The 19,846-nt window shown below is 35.9% G+C and overlaps 1 protein-coding gene across 10 annotated transcripts in view; it reads left to right on the forward strand.

Moving 5' to 3' along the window:
- Nucleotides 1-19,846, forward strand: part of LOC106869951 (E3 ubiquitin-protein ligase Mdm2) — a 111,948-nt gene that overhangs the window by 76,253 nt on the left and 15,849 nt on the right. For all 10 annotated transcript variants that reach the window (XM_052974827.2, XM_089366697.1, XM_089366702.1 and 7 more), the window contains 8 exons: nt 2,652-2,673; nt 8,076-8,131; nt 10,084-10,158; nt 12,465-12,539; nt 13,182-13,315; nt 13,772-13,847; nt 14,917-15,052; nt 16,395-16,489. In XM_052974827.2, the coding sequence (XP_052830787.1) occupies nt 2,652-2,673; nt 8,076-8,131; nt 10,084-10,158; nt 12,465-12,539; nt 13,182-13,315; nt 13,772-13,847; nt 14,917-15,052; nt 16,395-16,489 (669 nt within the window). The remainder of the gene's footprint in view (nt 1-2,651; nt 2,674-8,075; nt 8,132-10,083; nt 10,159-12,464; nt 12,540-13,181; nt 13,316-13,771; nt 13,848-14,916; nt 15,053-16,394; nt 16,490-19,846) is intronic.

A 19,846-nucleotide genomic window follows, 5' to 3' on the forward strand; every position in this document is an offset into this window, starting at 1 on the left:
GTATTATTGATTTGACTCAGACCAGCTCTAAGTAGGCCTATTATCAAAGGCCATAACCATCCTGTCTTTCTCCTATTTGGAAGGTATCTGGGACTACATTCAGTATGTCAATTTTTTAAAACCTAGGGTGTGATTCTTCTGCTATTATGAGGAGATTGAGCAACTCTATGTAGAAGTTCAGTCATTAAGTGTAGTGATAGTGTAGTGGCCACATGTAACGATCGCACTACATTGGTTGATCTGTTTTATTAACAGAAATTGCTGAAATTTAATTTCTATATAAGTTAATAGAATACTTAGTTGCATGATGGTGATGGTTTACTATTGTTGAGAAAGAGTAAGAATGAGAGAAGTAATATATACCAATTAATAGTGTAGAGTGGGCTACTGAGGATTGCATAAATATACATAAATATACAATCAGTATCTTTTAATGTCAATTTTATAAGCTGGGATGGGTTGGACAGCCCTGACACATTTGAGGACATAGATCATGTTCCAATGGTCTGCTTTGGTATGGTTTCTACAGCGAGATGCCCTTCCTACACCAATCACTTTACAAAGTGTACGAGTGCTTTTTCTGTGGCTCCAGCACAAGTAAGATCACCATGTAGCCGGCAAGATTAAGATCCCTTCAGCTAATTGGGACTACTGAGATGGAAGTTGCTTTACGCTAGGAGATAAGAGGTTAAATAATGAGACAAATGACTGGAACAGAAGTTTTTTGTTGAGGAGCAACATGGCTACTCACATTATAGAAGACAGAGAGAGAGTAGGTGTAACAAGGATGGAGTTGGAGAGATAAAATAGTGATGATGAAATGTCAGGTTAGTCCCTCAAGTTAGGAGGTGAGCAGAAGTGAATGGGGACAGAAGAAAATGGTGTGTTGGTGCATAGAGGGTGTGGATATAATTAATGAAAAACAAATGTAATGTGATAAATATACATTGAATGGAAGAGTAGTTGATAACTGTAGAGTTGAGTAGGGTTGATATAATGATTGCTGGATAAGGGGTAAGGGTGATCAGGGATACATGTGAGTTGGGGTGATAGGGTAGATTAGGAAATAACTGACAGTACTAAAAGAGGTGAAGAGCAGCAGACAGGTAGAGGATGAAAGACATGAGAGATATTTTGTTGGATGGGATGCAGGGAGTGGCAGGCATTATGCATGGGGAAGGTAATAAATGTAGGGTAGTGGTGGAGAGCTAATTTGCTGACATAGAAGGGTGATTTATGTAAAATGTCAGTGGAGAGGTACAGTACTAATAATATTATTATGGATATAAAATGAAATGGTCCTGAGTGTGAGAAAGATAAGTGGTATCAGGAAAAAATTGGTGAAATATACAATTTTGATTACAATATGGAGCAAATAATTCATGAGAAAAAAATAATTCACGGAAAGATAATTTGTGAAGATACCATTGATTCTGTTATTATCTAGTGTAACAATTTAGAAATAACAACAGAATCAATAATATAGGTGATTGTAGGCATATAATTGTTAAAGAGGACAACAGATGTTAAGGTAAGGCAAGCATCTCAAGTCATATACATTATTATTATAGGAAAAAAAATTCAAAGTTTTACAGCTGTTTCTGGGATATCCCAGAGTATGGGATATTCCCTTATCGGAGACAAATAGGGAGAATGAGAACGTTCAGTAACAGAATAGTAGTGGAGGTAGCTATTAAGTGGTAAAAATAAATAAAAATAAATAAATAGAGAGGTAAAGAGAGTGTGGGAGGAAGTTAAGGATAAAGTAAGGTATATAAAAATATAGTGTCTAAGACTATAGTGTACAAAAATAGCCAAGAAAATAAGAGAGAAGAGGAGGAGATAAAGGTAGATGACGTAAAAAAATATAGGGTGGTGGAGGAGAGCTAATTTAGTGACATAGAAAGGTGATTAATGTAAAATGTCAGTGGAGAGGGACAGTATTAAGAACATTTCATGTCTCCTGTACTCTGTCAACATTTCATTAATTTATACCCTTCTCATTTTCTCTATTTATCGCTGATGATAGAATATCCCAGAAACAGCTGTAAGACTTTGAATTTTTTTTCCAATAATAATAATGTATATGACTTGAGATGTTTGCCTTGCTTTAATGTTTGTTGTCCTCTTTAACAATTATATGTCTGCTATATTCAAAATCTGCAATGGCATGGCTCCATAACTACTATCTTCACTATAACCTCGGAGCCCTAGTAATCTGTTACAGCACTTACCTAGCATACCTAGTCGTCTAAATCACCTGTGAACTAAATCCCCATATGTTGTATATTTTTGTATGTATGTGTGTATATATATATATATATATATATATATATATATATATATATATATATATATATATATATATATATATATATATATATATACACACACACACATATGCATACACATACATGCACTGTTTACTATCATTAAGATGTCACCTTATTAACCTCATTAACTCTCTATCTCCTCTTCAGTCACCACTACCTTACTACGTATTACCATCAGAATTGTTTCTTCCAATCACCAATACTATATTATAGCATATTATTAATAGTAAGATTAGTATCCATTACAGCTAAGTTATAGTCTAAATTTAGTTCATTGGCTTTTCCTCCATGTTTTCAAACTTCATTTCCTTTCTCCAGGAGGACTCCTGTGACAGTGATGGTAAGTATAGATCTTCAGTTTCTTACATTGTTTCTATTGTCATATTAGCACCTATCATGTATTACTGGATCACATGCAAAAAATCAACAACAAAAACATATTTACACAACAGAATTACAGTAATAGACAATATGTGAGGGTATCCAAAAGTAACTGGAAACATTCTCTGTGGGACAAGCCTGATGTAGTTCAGGCTTCCATCACTAGAAGCCACTTGATGCAACCCTCAGGCAACAGTCTGCTGACCAGCAGTGTCGGGTCAGGTCATACTGCCATGTGGTATGTCTTTGTTTTGCAGTGCTTCTTCCCTCTTTGTTGATTTTTGTGATCGCTGAAATGAAGAAATTCTGTTTTCTGTTGAGGAAAATGGTGGTTGAAACAGTTGTCATGCTTCAAACAGCTTAGAAGGATGCTGCCTTGAGCAAAACACAAGTTTATGAGTGGTTTTCACACTTTAGGAATGGTTACTTGTCATTTGAAAACCAATCTTGTTCAGATCAGCTGTCAACCTCCCAAATGAATGAAAACGTCTTGAAAATTCATGAACTCTTCTTGGAGGACTATCACTGAACAATTGACAAACTTGTTGATATGATTGGTGTGTCTTGAAGCTCCTACCAACGAATTTTGAGCAAGGAATTGCGAATGAAAAGAGTTGCAGCAAAATTCTTGCCTTGCTTGCTCACAGAAAATCAAAAGCAGTCATGACTGAAAGTGTGTCGTGAGCTGAAAGAACAGTTGGAAGATGATCCAGACCTTTTTTTGAAGGTCATCATTGGTGATGAGATCTAGTGCTATGGAATTTGCAGATGTGGAAGAGGTGAAGAAAAAAATGATGGCAGTGTTAAAAGGCATCACTTCGCAAGAGTTCCAACACTGCTTAAAACAGTGGAAAACTCATTTGGACTGATGCATTGTTTTAAATGGAGAATACTTTGAAGGCGATAAAAGTGTAAAATCCCGGTTTCGTTTGGGTACCCGCTCGTACAGCTATTGTTTATTTTTGGATACAATGCCTACCCATTAACATGGCATAGACATATTTTGTTGGAGCAGTTTTATTTTGTTTTTGTGTCACTAACTAATCAAACTTTAGTCTGTTCTCCTGTGACTGTGCCATATAATCCACTATCTCACGCACTCTACGACTAAATGTTTGTCTAGCAAGCTGTACTCCTGTATTAAGTATTTATGGCCAAATAGACTGTCTGTTATGGACATAAGGAAACTAGTGATCAGATACAAAGCTGGCTAATAACCATAACAACTTAATAAATTAATGGTGTACTTGTATCTTCCTAGCAAGTGGATAAACAGTTGAAAGTAGGTGAAGGAAATTTTACTAGTGACTTTGATTTTAATAAAGTAACAACTCTGAAGTTTGTGGTGCTCAGTTGATTTAGTCTGTTAGTAATGTTTCCTGTCTTGAAATATGTGGTTACATGTTCACATCCATAAATTTTTATAACCAAACCTTTGTTTCTTAAACTGAAAAATAACAATTTACATGCAGTGTCTGTTGTTAACATAAAATGTTATCTTTCTAGTTGTCATAAACCAGTTCAAAGAAGGCTTTTATTCAAACTTTATTTCTTCTCGCTGTCTAATCTGTTAATCATGGCTGTCCAACAATTCAGATGCATTGTTTAAAGATAGTATGCATCTGTCAGTGTCATTTGACACTATGCTGCATTTTTGTACTCAATACAAAATAAGATATCTACATCTTTATCTATTATTTACTATTGTAGAAAGGAATTAATGATAGGATATTATAATTCATAACAGTTTTCCCTGCTAAGTGAAAAGTTAGTCACAGTGCATAAAAAGGGGTCTTGATAATTTGTCCTGATCTCAGTTCTCTTGTCTCGTTTTGTCCTTGAATAGTTGGCATTTTGTTACCTGTAATACTCTTGTTCAGGTATTCTTTGCAAGTTTTGTTACCTGTATTGTTTATATTCAAGCACTCTTTGCCAGTTGCTAATCTGCTCGTTTTCAGGTACTGGTCTATGAGTTCTGTTTCTTTGTTGATACATTGCTTCTATTGGTGTACTGTTGAGGTTGGTTCCTTGTTGATTTATTATTTGTGGATTTTGTTGTTCTGTATAGAACTCTGTTTATGTAGTTAGCCCTGGTTGTATTTGTATGTTATCTTTGCTTCCTTGATTGAAAGATTGTCCTGCTAGAGTGAGATTGTGTATCGACACTATCTATTCATCTGTTTCTAAATTGTACATGTGCAAAGTGGGGAGAAATTGTTTCCAACAATTTAACGTTTTCTACAGGTGGATCCCCCATATTTCTGAGATGTTGACAATGCAATATTGCGCTTCCGATATTCTGGAGGAATTCAGGTTGAATGGTTCCCAATGTCGATCATCTTGAAAATTTAAACACTTGCTTATGAGTCGTTGTATTGGTAGCTGTACAGAGGAGTCTTCTCATGGCTGATAGTGCCATGGAAAGGTCTGTCAACCATTGTCTTTTATCTAGTTGTAGTGAACTAAGTGCTAGATTTATGGTCTTTATGAGGGTATTGTTAGTCCTTTCACATTGGCCGTTGCCTTGAGGTTAATAGGGAGATGTTCTTGTTTTTATTGTTCAGTTAGCGTGAAAGAAGTCCTGGAGCTTCAAACAATGAAAAGAGGTTGAACAGGTGGGAAATTACTGTTTTGGTACTCATGTTTTTGCATGGGTATGTGAAAGGATACCTTGAGTACTCATCAACTATTACCAATAAGTAGCGGTATTGTGTGGACAGTGGCAGGAGACCAACAGAGTCAATGGAGAGGCACTCCCAAGGTCTCGATGCCTGTTTTAATTGGCCCATAAGTGGTTTGTGGAAGCAGGGTTTGAGTTTGTTGCATGTAAAGCAAGCGAGTGCCATTTTGCAGATTTCATTGAGGGAGAACTGCAGGTTTCGTACTTTACAGTAGTGAAGTAGGCAGGCCACTCCTGGGTGGCACAGTTTTTGTGAAGGGTTATTAGTGTTGTAGTGTCTCTTGTTGCTGCACATCTTGATAGTGTACCTGCTGTTTTGTTTTGAGTTCCTGGTCTATAAGAGATAGTGTAATTTATGTCTAAGAGGTCCAAGCGCCAGTGTATAAGTTTTTCATTTTCGATGCCCCTTGCTTATTGAAGATCATCACCACTGAGCATTGATCAGTGACAATGTTGCAATATGGGGAAATATGTATTAGGTGGTGCCATTTGCGGCAACATTCTACGATTGTGCAGGTGTCTCTCTTGATGATGGGTTAGTGTTTTTCTGTTTTTGAAAAGGACCTTGAATAGAAGGCCACTGGCCTTCCTTGTGATAACGTCCTTTCCAAGGCTAGGTCGGAAACATCTGTTTTGATGGTGAGTGGTAAGGGTAGACATCCAGTTGTGTGTAGATATTTATCGTGTTAGAGTAGTCGGTCACCAGTCTATTTTTCTTTCCATTAGATGTCACGAAGCATTGAACTCGCCAAGGACTACGGCTTTCCTGAATTATTCCCTCTGAAAGTAACCTGTCAATTTTGTGTTTAATAAACTCTGCATCTCTGGACTGTCTTGAAGTTGTAATTGGTTTGAGCTTAGAGGTCTTAATGCCAGGAAGTAGTTTGTATGTGGTGCATTTTAGGCTTGACATGGACATGCAGAATGACAGGTTTGAGCATGTCCTTGAAGTCAATTGTAACTACCGAGTGTTGACTGAAGATATCGATTCCGATGATGACCGGAGCTACAAGGTGGTCAGCCACAAGGAAATTAGCATTATATGCGTAATTTCCCAGTTGTAGTTTGCTTTTGATTTCTAGTGTTGTGTTGTTGGCCAAGTTAACTTTTTCTGGGCAGGTATGATCATATTGTAATCCCCCGACTGCAAGAAGATTCACTTTTATAAATGTTCTGTCAGAACCCGTGTCAAGAAGAGCTTGTGTATTGTTGTCCTTAATTTTAACGGGTACCAGCCGTCCTGTACCTAAAATGAGGGATGATAATGTCCCATCACTGTTTTCCTCTGAGTTGCCCTCAGGCTCTGTGATAGCTGCTGTTTTAGGGGAGTTTCGTTTGTTTCATTGTGGCTTTTTTGAGAGGCACACTTTCTCCAAGTGGCCTTTCTTCTGACACCTTTTGCAAGTGGAGTTTCGCCGGGCATTGATTTTCTTTTTTTTTTTTTATGGATGTCTCCACTGCACCAAAAGCATGCTGATTTAGCAGTTGCAAGACGGAGTAGTTGATTGATACCAGCTGAGCCTTGCAATAGTTTGGGAGTTCTTCAATGGCCACCTCCATGGTTTGAGTAAGCTTATAGAGTGTTTCTAAGCCGTTGTCTGATGACTCAAGAAGTCTTTGTCTGATTGATGGTGACTGAAGCCCAGCCACAAAGGCATCACCAATTAGAATTTCTCAGTAATGGCCTGCTGTTAGGGCTTGGATTTTACTTTTCTTGGCCAGTACCTGAAGGCTTGACATAAATTCTTTTATAGACTTGTTTTCCTTTTGTTTTTGAGTTCGTAGCTTTCTTTATGAACTTTGAGTCCAGGCATTCTATTGCTGCCTCGAAGGTTTCGGATTTTTTGACGATGGGGACGGTCCTTGCTCCATAGAGGACTAAAAGTACTTCCAGTTTAGATTCCTCTGGAACTTTTGCTTTTGCTATGCGGATGTGTAGCATCTGTTTCCAGTAAATATAATCTTCCTCAGTTGGATCGTCTGGTAGGGTCCTCTCGAACATTTTGGCATCCATTCAGAATGAAGTTTGAATAAAATTTGTCATAAACCAGTTCAAAGAAGGCTTTTATTCAAACTTTATTTCTGCTCGCCATCTAATCCGTTAATCATGGCTGTCCAACAATTAAGACCTGTTGTTTTATATTAAGTAAAGACAGTGTCCATCTATCAATGTCATTCGACACTATGCCACATTTTTGTACTCAATATAAAATAAGATATCTATATTTTTATCTATTATTTACTATTGTAGAAAGGAATTAATGGTAGGATATTATAATTCATAATACTAGTGTCGACAGAATTCTTGTCACTACCTGTTCATTGACCCACTGCTGGTGACTTCACATGTCCAAACCCATTGTTTTCTTATTGATTGAAAATCTAGCAAGGTCAGTTGTTATTGGCTTTGTATCACTCACTTTCTTTCTCTCTCTCACTCTCTCTCTCTCTCACACACACACACGTACACATACACATTATTTGAATGTGGATATAAACTGTTTTGTTTGTGTCATTTTGTAGTCTAAAGCACAGTTTTCTCACTGATTCCTAGCCTAGGTAGAATGCATAACTGTCATCTTTCTTACCATTCTTTTTCTCTGTTATATAAGACAGTAAACCCTCTGTCTACATGAGTGGAATATATTTGGTCTATAAGTTTTATATCTTTACTATTTCAGCCACGGAAGTCCTTGATTCTAGTAAATCTGACTCAGAGCACACATCATCACAAATGGTAAATATTATGACTAGTTTTTATACAGTCAGTGTATATATTTTGTTGTTGTTTAGCACTCCAAGCTCAACCCTGATGTTGCACATTTGGGATTAAAGCCATTCCAACATTCACCATTCTCTCTAGATTAATGTTGTCTACATCCTTTTTTTAAAACATTAAGACATGATATGAAGTAGATGTGTCTGCTATATCTAGCAGGTTGAGTAATCACATAGTTGCTTGAGAATGCGTATATGTGTATGCTTTAGAAATTTATGTTACTGTAAAATCTCTATTATTTCGTATAGGAAAATTGATGATGGAGATGATTTCTGATTTAGTTACAAGACTGCAATTTTGAGTGGTGGGTGGCTAGTTATTACCTTTGATCTTAGTACCTGAGAAGTACTTTGTTGACCCTGAAAGAATGAAAGGCAAAAGTTAACCCCAGCAGGTCAACGTTACCTTTCATTTTTTTGATATTGATAAAATTAAGTACCAGTCAAATAATAATAATGGTTTCAAATTTTGGCCCAAGGCCAGCAGTTTTTATGGGGAGGTGGAAGTCAATCACATTGCTTTTAGTACTTAACTGGGACTTATTTTGTTGACCCCTGAAAGGATGAAAGGCAAAGTTGACTTCAGCAGAATTTGAGTTCAATGTAGTTACAGACAAAATACTGCTAAGCATTTTGTACAGTGTGCTAAAGGTTCTACCAGCTCACTGCCTTATATAATAATAATAATAATAATAATGATAAACATCAATATTATCTGTTATTTTGTATAGGACAAAAAGGGTGGTGGTGGTGGTGGTTTTGAAAAGCTTAGGCTCAAATGTGGACATTGTCGATCTCACTAAAATCTTACCCAAAATGCCAGATGATGGTACTGAACTGAGCAGCAGATTAAGTTTGCTTCCCTAGTAGCTCATAGCAGGATTAGGATTTAGCTTGAATAAATGCTGCAATATATTTCACCTGATGCTGCAATGACTTTACAGATTAGATGCCTATAACAACAAATTAAGAATGTATATTCTAAATTTTTTCTCATCTGTGCAACATGTTTGTCCAAGTTAAAACACATTGGTTATTGCTCTAGATGTAAATATATCTTTTATTACCATCTTACTTCATCACATCTCTGTCCTCACTACACATACTAACTCTCAATCTTGGTTTTCACTTAAGAAACAAAAATAAAAATTTTCAGTGCATGAATAGACAACACAACCCTGTTCTTATGTTACCTAACATGGTACAGCAAGTTCTTTTGATCATTAATATCATTCAGAATATAGTCAATTCTCAGTAAAAATAGCTTCATTGATGTATCTACTCTTAATGATATAATAATCAATTTCTGATTCATTCTTGTAATCCCTTTCTGCCTCCGTCTTTTGTTCCTCAGAACAAGGTAGTTGCACAGTGCTTCCTGCCAAACCATACCACTTGCCTTTCATTTGCTACTTCATTCACCTTACAAACTGTACTAAACATTACATGCAGTCCTTCATTTCACTTATTACAGTAATTGCTTATTGACCTCTACTTTCATGGTTTATGGCAATTGTCCTTCTATGGACATACTTTCTTTTTTTGACTTCTGTACCCTACCTTTTATTGCTATATCTCTTTGTTAACCCTTGACTGCTGATTTTTTAGACCTTTGATGACCTTTCTTGGCTACTGGCCACTTTATAACCTTCCTAGGGTTATTAATTTATCCAGCACCCACCCAACACCTCCAGTTTTCTTTTTCTATATCTGAATATCTTATATCTGTTTGATCATCTTTTCAGCTTTTACCACATGGTGTTATCTTAAGTACTCATGATACCTGATGTTATCATGTGTTTATTATCTTATCATCTCAGATTTATGTCTGATCATCTTTCATCATCTTCCTCATATGTTACTGCATGATGTTATCCTATGTTATCTCATCTTATCTGATCATCTTCTCAGATGTTACCACGTGATGATGTTATCACAAGTTCAACATCAGAACCAGTCAATCTTAGCCAAAACTCTTCACCATTGGTAAGTTAGCTTGTCCTCCTTATCTGTTTTTTTATTTTTATTATCACTGTTGTACATAATGTTTGTTGTTAGAGAGTATAGGTTTACAATATGGAACCACAGTTGTTATATTTCAGATGGTTGACATGTGTGTGTATTTACATTGATAGTAGGCACAAGTGTATGAGTGTGGTTAAAAAGCTTGCTTCCCAACCATGTCATCTTGGGTTCAGTTCTACTACACAGCACCTTGTGTTAGTTTCTTCTATTACAACCCTGGGCTGGCTAAAGACTTGTCAGTAGATTTGGTAGACAGAAGTCTATTGTGTGTATGTGTACCCTTCTCTTGACTTCAAGAGATGGTTGTAAATAAACATCACTGTCATAGTTGTTGTGTTGTTCATTTTCAGTCTTCTGTGAAAACATGTCTAGTTAAGGAAAAAGCCTGCCTCAGCAAAATCCATCTACCCCATGCAAGCATGGAAAAGTAGTTACTAATGATGAAGAAATATGTATGATTGTGTGTGAGCATGCGCATGCATACATACATACACACATGCATGCATCATCTGCTCCTTGTGTGTCAAATGTGACACAGGAGCTCACCCATTCTCTTCTTATTGCCTCCTGCTCTTTCATGGATTTTTATTCATGTTTTCAAACACTCTACCTCACCATCAAACTTCAAAATAAAAAACTAAATTCAAAATAAGTTGAAAGCAATTTGGCTACTCATTCTCCAGAGTCGCACTATCCCCAGCAATCTATGTCTCATAGATGCTGGATGAGCTTTCTTAGCAGGGGCCTAAATCCAGATTCCCTGATTGAGGATGACTTCAACCTCAAAAAAGCTTAATTCTAACTGGACATCAAATTTGGGCCTACATCACTCTGTCAATTTATTTGTTCATAGATGCTATTTTAATTTATGTGTCTTCAATTTCAAGAAACAACTACCAAGATGGACAGTTGTAAATGGTGAGACATCATTATCAAATCATCTGACAAAGGTGGAACTATTGTAGTGGTGAATGAACAACATTGCATCTATAACTTGTAGAAGTAAGAGGCATTTTGCCAACTCAATGACTCTCTAATGATTGTGCCAGCAACTACCAGAGACAAGTGTCCTCCACTGTGCCTGAACTTACCTCTTCTGGATCTCTTCCACCTTCTGCCACTAACCTCATTATAACCACACCCTGAATCTCTACCATCTACTTTGTCTGCAAAATCCACAAAACAGACAATCCTGACCACCATGTTGTCTCCATATGTAACTACCTACTGAACTTCTCTCATTGTTCCATCACAAAATATCACCTCTTGTTACTGTTTTACTCTTACACATTAAAGACACTAGCCATGCCCTAAACTTCTTCAGCTCATTCTCTTTTCTGCCTAGACAGTCTAAACTCCTTTTCCTCGTAGACATTTATTCACTCTATGCTGTCATTCTTCACAAGTCTATCAGCTCTTGAACTCTTTCTAGTCCTGTTCTCAGCGCTACAACAATCTTCTGTTTAACTGAGCTTGTCCTAACCTTTAATTGCTTATCTTTCTCTGGTGAATTTTACAAACAAGTCACTGGGGTTGCTTTGGGAACTAGGATGCAAACCTCTTTGTAAGCTACACTGAAGAGCGAATGTTGACAGAATCATTTCAATTTTGGAAAAAGAAATATGATTCATAATCACATATGTGGTTTTTATGTTTGCTGTTTATTTTCTTAGATTTTTCTGTGTGTTCTTTGGAAAATACCTTGAATCCAATTTTTCTGCTGGGCAACATGAAACTGGTGTCTATAATTTATCCAAACTGAAACATTTTAGAAAACCGAAGTGGTAAAAAATGTGAAAAAATCTCCAAAAATTCTCAGCTCTCAGATATCATGTAAAATAACATCAGACAGTATAATTCAATTGTTTACATTGTGAAATCACTTGCTTTCATGAATGTACTGAAGAGATTTGTGCTGAAATTCCCATTTAAATATGACCAGCTTATTTCAGCTGTTTTCAGGCAGGTTGGTAACATAAGCCAGGAAAATTCTCAGGCGTCTATGGCTGGGCTGGTAATGAGAAAATTAAGAGCAACAGCACCTCCTTTGTAAGCTACTATAAGTTTATCTCTTTCTATATAACATTTATCTCACATTATTCTTGGGAGTGCTGGTTTCAATGTCTGTTTTCAGGTGTATTACTTCCTTTATCACCAATACCTACAAAAACAGTTTGAATGACACACTCTCAGTCTTCATTTTTATAAAACTGTGGCCTTGTAATAGTTTACAACTAATAATTTCTTTATTTTATTTGGTATTTCAGTACAGTGTGAAACCATCTTTTCTGGAGATTCTCCATGTTGCTGGTGCCAAGGGGTATATGTTTACAGAAAAAGAGGTATGTTATTTTGTGACATAAATGCTAGCTGTATAGACGAAGAAGATAGAGATTATTGGACACTGTGTTACTAAGAGTAAGATAATACAGATTATGTTGATATGATTTATATCCAGTAGTAATTGATGAATTCTTTCTCTAATGCAAGTTGTCTCTATTAAATGCTGTCTCTTTCTAGCATAGTACAAGTTATAGAACAGATATATTCCTGAAATGCTGTCGAATTATGTTACAGTTACCTTCCTGTAATATAACACTATACCTTTCTAACACATACCAGTTTTGGTACTAAGACATTACCCTTTTCATTAGTAGGCTGTCACCTTATTGATTTAGTCAGCCATCACCCTTTTTGATTAACTATTTACAAGTGTCATTTCATGATTTACAAAGATATTTTACTATCAAAATGACAATTACTTAAAGTTGTATGTACTAACACAACTGTTGGCTAAAAGGAATATAGATGAACAATAATGTTTAAAACAGAATGAAGTATTAAAATTTGAGTCTATTTGAGCCTGAATTTTTGTTGTGCTAAGGTGATAAGTTCCTACTGTCTTTTGTATGTTTTTATTTCTTCCTTTTGTATTTTAACTTGTATGTTCCCAAGTGAATCACATTGTTTGGTTTATGTTGCAGATCTTTAGATATTTAAAACATTATATTTGGTCTCGGAAATTGTTTGATCCAGAACAACCTTGGATTTTCCTATGTCACAACGACAGATTAGCAGATGTATTTAAATTAGAAAAATTTATAATTTATGATGTTCCGTAAGTATCTTGTGACTAATTTAAAATTAACTGTAAAAATTTTAATATAAATAATATTCAAGCCTATTTTCCTGTCTCCTACTCCATCTGTTACCATAGCGTAGCAATCTTTACATCTGCTAGAACTAATACAAAGTAGCGATCCTTAGTTGAATACTGACCAGTGAGATTGTCTTTTCACTTCAAAATAATTAAAAGGTTTATTTTTACTATGTTTCAAAGTGATCTTTTTAGCTTTTTTTTTTTTAAGTGCTTGAAGCTTTCTTGCCTTGTCTGTAAGGTTTTAGTTTCAGGTAAAGAATCATTAGAACCCTCTCCCACATAATTCTGAAACTTCTCTCAGAGGTGAGCAGCAAGTAACAAAAGAGAAAAAAAATTGTCTTGATGTAAATCTTTTTCTACTGTGTATGTTAATAATGGTATAATCTAATTTAAAATTTCTTTTATATTCCTCAGATCTCTTATTGCCAGATATGGAATAGAAAGCCCAGAATATCATCCAAAACTCACAAAAAGACTGAACAGTGAAGAAGTAAGATTTATATTGCTGTTATTATAATTCTTCGCTATTTCCAGAACACAAGCTTGTTTATAGATTCTTTGTACAGTAGTTGAAACCTCTTACATGCAATGCATCTATTCTGGCTTAACTACTTTGTTTTTACCTCACATAAATTTAGCTAAAGGACTGCTTAGAGAGGAATTAACTGATGGCATTGCCAATTCAAATACCAAGTCTTTGATTACAGGACAGTGATGATAATAATATCAGTAATAGTGATTATTTTAGACACTTTGAGGTAGAGATAATTTAACATTAATTGAATGTAGGAAAGATTTGATAAGATTTTATAAAGATCAATGTTATTGTAATACCCCGTCATCATTTTACACTTTTTGATATATTATTGTAATATTCTGTCATCACTAGTCACTGTCAATATTTGAAAATATTACTCCTGCCAAATTTCTGTAATAATTGCAGTGACATTTCAGTTTGTCAAGTTGAATACCATAATAACTGTATGTTGTGATATGTTAAGAACCATTTCACACTGTAGTATGTTAATAACTGTATTGTATTGATATATGTTAATAACTATGTCAAGTTGAGATATGTTAACTGTTATGTAACATGTTATTATGTTACATTATGATATATTAATAATTGTGTCATGTTATGATATTTAATCATATCTTCTTGTGATTTCAAATTTTGGCACAAGGCCAGCAAGTTCAGGGGAAGGTTAAGTTGATTACATCGACTCCAGTGCTCAACTGGTACTTATCAATCCTGAAGGGATGAAAGTAAAGTGATCCTTGGCAGAATTTGAACTCAGCCTGTTTTAATAATCACATCACATTGTGGTTGGCGTTAGGAAGGGCATCCAGATTGGAGCCTAGTGTAGCCATCCGGTTGCACCAGTCCTCAGTCAAATCGTCCAACCCAAGCTAGCATGGAAAGCGGACGTTAAACGATGATGATGATTGTGATGTTTATAATTGTCACATTGTGAATGTTAATAACTGTGCTTTGTTGAAATATGTTAATAAACCTGTCATCTGTTATAACTTTGGTTTCTTTCTTTACAATTCAATAGCTAAAAGAAATGTTAGATACAAATAGCCGTCTGACTTCTCATTCTTCTGCTCCTGGCCAAATGCAATCTACACCTTCGGACATTACCAGTAGCACCTCGGAGACCACTACCACACAAACAAGTTCTTCATTATTAGGTTTGTAGCTCAATTCCAAACCATCATCTCTCTACTTTTCATTGAACAAAGTTCACAATCTTCAATGTTCATCTTAAAAATAAGTAAATATACTGGGTAAGTTAGTTTTGAATATAAAAAGAGAACAGGATGGTCATAGCTGGATTGTCAGTCAAGTGCCACACAACTGATCAAAGAAACATGTAGACGAAATTTAAAACCACCAATTCTGTATGAAGTAAACAAGTACAGATTCATAGTTACAGTTATACTGTAACTTTACATACTTCTGATATGATCAATATGTGGTCTGTATGCTTGAACACTCCACAAAGTCTTTTGGTACACACTAATACATTGAACAAAAAAAGCAATAAGACATATCTAGACTGCAACACTGCATGCTGGATCATGCAGTGTGGTGCTTATCTAGTTGCTGGTATGATACATCTGAAACGATAAATATATGGCATATATCTGCTTGACTGTGGAGTGTTTTTAGTGATTTGGTGTTTATCTATATGACATACACTACATGTTTTATCAGAGCTGATTTGTTGGTTATACTACAGTAATTATAATAACCACCAACACTACCTGTTATAGCTATTAGCACTACTATAACCACTAACACTAACTATAATGATGACCAAAACTAACTACTTTAGCTACTACCAATTATTACTATAGCCAATACTAATACTAACTGCTACAACCATCTAACCATCGGGAGAGCCTATGAGTGAACCATTACACAGGTGTTTGATCTGGTAGAAATAACAGCCAAATCTTAAGTAATTCTTGAGACTTGTAATGGAACAAGATGGTCACATTTGAAAAGTTTTTGGTCATAGGTATACCCCATCATAGTTAGCCTATATGTGACTGAACATTAACTTGCAATAAAACAACATAATTTTGGTTTTTGGATAATTTTTATTGTATTTCAGTTTTTCTGTAACTGATTTAGTTTTTCATATAAACCTGGGTTTGCATATAACAGCTAGCTCACATATTTAATAAACCAATTAACTTACTAATTAGGAAACATTAAAAACAAAACAAAACAAAAGGCAAACAATTTTTTAAATATTTTGTTGAGTAACCAATGATAAAATAGTTTTGAGTACAAAGTTGAGTAGATGATGTTTGTGTATGAAGGCACAGTTAATGGTTCATTGTGTCTATGGAGACACAGTAGATGGGGTATGACATGCTGGATAAATGGCTTCTCCATGGTTCTCTCATCTTCACTAACAGCCCTCTGCTGCATAATCATCTTTAAAAGTTGTACATTTTATATTTTTCTTACCTTCCAAGTAAAAGTTTCCATATATATTGTTTTTTTTTTATCTCTCTTCAGAAGAGTCATTGAGGGCTTCAACCAGCTGTTCCCCATCAACTAGCTTTACATTGACTCTGGAAATGAATAATGAAAATGAAGTATTGAGTATTGAAGTAGGAAGAATTTCATTCTTTTAAAATTGCTTTTCACATTGTTTTTTTCATTCAGAAATGGTACCATTGCAAGTATAATGAAATGTTCTCCATGATATAGTTCAAACATACTGAAAAGTTCTTCATTGAAGAATGGCAGAGTCCCAAATATAAGGAGGACAGTAGTAATGTTAACTTCCTAGTTATGAATGGCTATTTTTGTTAACAAGGATTTTGTGCATGTGTACAGAGAGAGAGAGAGAGAGAGAAAGAAGTGTAGGTATATGTATATAGAATACAAATGTAGATATGTGTGTGACCGTACACACACACACACACACACACACACACACACATACACACACACACACATGAAGACCTGTTTGCCACAGCAAAATTAATACCAGTCACATTAAAAGCACCCAGTACACTCTGTGGAATGGTTGGCATTAGGAAGGGCATCCAGCTGTAGAAACCATACCAGAATGGGCAATGGAGCCTGGTGCGGTCCATGGCCATACCAGCTCCAATCAAACCATCCAGCCTATGCCAGCATGGAAAATGGACATGAAATGATGCTGATGATGATGATACATATACAGTGAGTTTTTAAGTTATTAACGACATAACATTTGTTTATTTTATTTAAAAACTACTTATGGGAATTCAAAGAAATTTCCACAAAATGATGGCAACAGTTATATGTATGTGGTGTGTAAAAACTTGAGGTTTTGCACAAGTGTAAACAAACCACAGCCATTTGCATAATTTCCACAAACTTTCAGAGTTCCAAGTTATTAATGAGTGGTCTGATAATCATGTAATTATGAGTCGTAAATGTGACTTAACAGCTTCAGAGAAATCTGTTATTACTTCTGTACTTGCAAAAGGTAAATCAACATTAGAAATATCTAAAATAATTGGAAGATCTCACCAAACTGTAAAAAAATTTGTTACAGCTCCTACGAAGATATGTAAGAGAGCTAACAATGGTTAGTCGAGGGCTGTTTCTGAAACTTTCTTCATTACAAATTAATCGTGAAGCTGTAAAAGAAGCCAGGTCCTACAAGTGGAGAACTTTTCAAGCACATTGGAAAACAACTGTGTCCAAAATTACCTGATGGCATCTTCTAAAAAAGTCAGTAAACCAGTGACATCAGTTAAAAGGTTTCCTTCTAACAAAATACACATACAAAATCGTCTGAAATGGACAGAAGATAACACGAAGGTTAGTTTTTCAAGTTTTGTTTATGGACAAAACTTGTGCTTACCCTTGATGGACCTGATGGTTGGAGCAAGGGATGGGTTGTAAATGGAGGAGATTGTCATCAACACTTGAGATGCCAACAAGAGTGAGGAGGCATCGTAATTTGAGCAGATATTATTGGGGGCAATATGGTTGGTCCTTGGAAAGTGCTTGGCAGTGTTAAAATGACTGCAGATGCTTACATAGCCTTTCTGAGGAAGCACCTTGAAGCTTGGTTAACAAAGCAAACAATCACCTTCATGACAACCATAATATTCATGCAAGATAATGCACCTTTACACTTAGTGAAGAAACTACAGAGTATGTGCCACAATTAAGCTTCTTGGAAAATAAAGTGGACTCCCTGTTCCTTCAACTTAAACCCAATAAAAAACTTGTGGAGTATTCCAAAGTGATGAGTTTACAAGAATGGATGCCAGTTTAGAAGCAAGGATGAACTATGGCAGGCAATAGTGGATTATTCCATGGTGTAACATCCAAGGAGATCCAGAAATAAGCATGTTCCATGGACAAGTGCCTTTTCCAACTTATTTCAAACAAATGCTTATATATCCCTTACTAGCCAGCTCACCTATCATTTTTGAATGCTGTTTATTTCTATTTCTTCCGTGTTTATGACTGTATGTGTTCATCTCAGTATGTACATCAAACAAGTAAATTGATATTTTCTTGTCTACATGAATTTTAATTACACATTACTAATAATTTGAAACACAGTGTATATGTATGTATATATATAGAAATGAATGTGGGGGTGTGTATGTATGTGTGTGTATATATATATATATATATATATATACATACACATCAGGATATGAGAGCTAGGGTTAATTTTGGTGGTAGGCTTTCTGAATCTTTTGCTGTGGAAAATGGAGTAAAGCAGGGAGACCTTGATGCACCCACCCTCTTTGCAATATACTTTGCCGTTGTGGTGTCACATTCCTTTCAAAACTCTGAGGAGGGTATCTACATAAAATATCGAACAACGGGGAATGTTTTTAATTTGACCCGACTGAAGTTTAAAACGAAGGTTTTTACTTCACTTATTAGGGAAATTTTGTATGCTGACGATTGCGATCTGGTTTAGTCATTCTGAATCGGGTCTGCAATCCCTTGTATCTGCATTTGATGCAGCTTGTGATGATTTTGGCCTGACCATCAATCTGAAAAAAACAGTTGTGATGTATCAACCTGTGTATGGTGCTGTTTGTAACCTCCCTAAAATTTTTGTTAAGGGAAAGTTACTTGAGGTTGTAAATTCATTTGTCTACCTGGGAAGCTCTGTTCAAGATGCTGGAAATCTTGATACGGAAATACACCTGCGAATTCAAAGGGCAGCAAAAGCATTTGGTGGCTTGGAGTCACGCGTCTGGCGCCAGCGACATATAAATAACAATACAAAGCTGGCTCTTTACAAATCATTTGTCTTAACATCCCTATTGTATTCCTGTGAAACTTGGACCTGTTATGAAAGGCATTTTAAAATGTTAGAAAAATTCCACCAAAAATGCCTTCGTCATATTTTAAGAATTAAATGGAATTCTTTTACTCCAAACACAGATATCCTTGCATCTGCAGGCATCCCCTCAATTAAAGCCATGATTTTGAGGAACCAATTGAGATGGTGTGGCCATATTGTTCGAATGGCAGATGAACGCATGCCGAAACAGCTATTTTATGGTGAGCTGGCAGAGGGGAAACGTTATCGGCATAAACCTAAAAAAAGGTTTAAGGATGGCATAAGGACTGCTATGAAGTCAATTGGAATGGCTCCAAAAGATATAGAAGTCCTCGCTTCAGATCGAGTTGGATGGCGAACAAGGGTGTGGAGTGGAGTGAAAGCATTTGAAGAGGCCAGGATGATGCAAGCAGGGCTCAAGAGACATTTAAGGAAAAAGGTGAAGACTGAGAAGGTGAATGACAAGGACCTTTTTGTGTGCACAGTCTGTGACAGACCATGTCTGTCCTTGGCTGGCCTCAAATCTCACATGCGAACCCATGGAAAACAAACCTCACCCAGCAATTCTGATTATATGTCTGTGCACACGTTTGAATGTGGTGTGTGCCAGAGGGTTTGCAAATCCAATGGGGGTCTTAAAAGACATGTTAGG

The sequence above is a fragment of the Octopus bimaculoides genome, chromosome 19 (genome assembly GCF_046866305.1).
Source record: "Octopus bimaculoides isolate indiv1 chromosome 19, ASM4686630v1, whole genome shotgun sequence".
Taxonomy (NCBI): domain Eukaryota; kingdom Metazoa; phylum Mollusca; class Cephalopoda; order Octopoda; family Octopodidae; genus Octopus; species Octopus bimaculoides.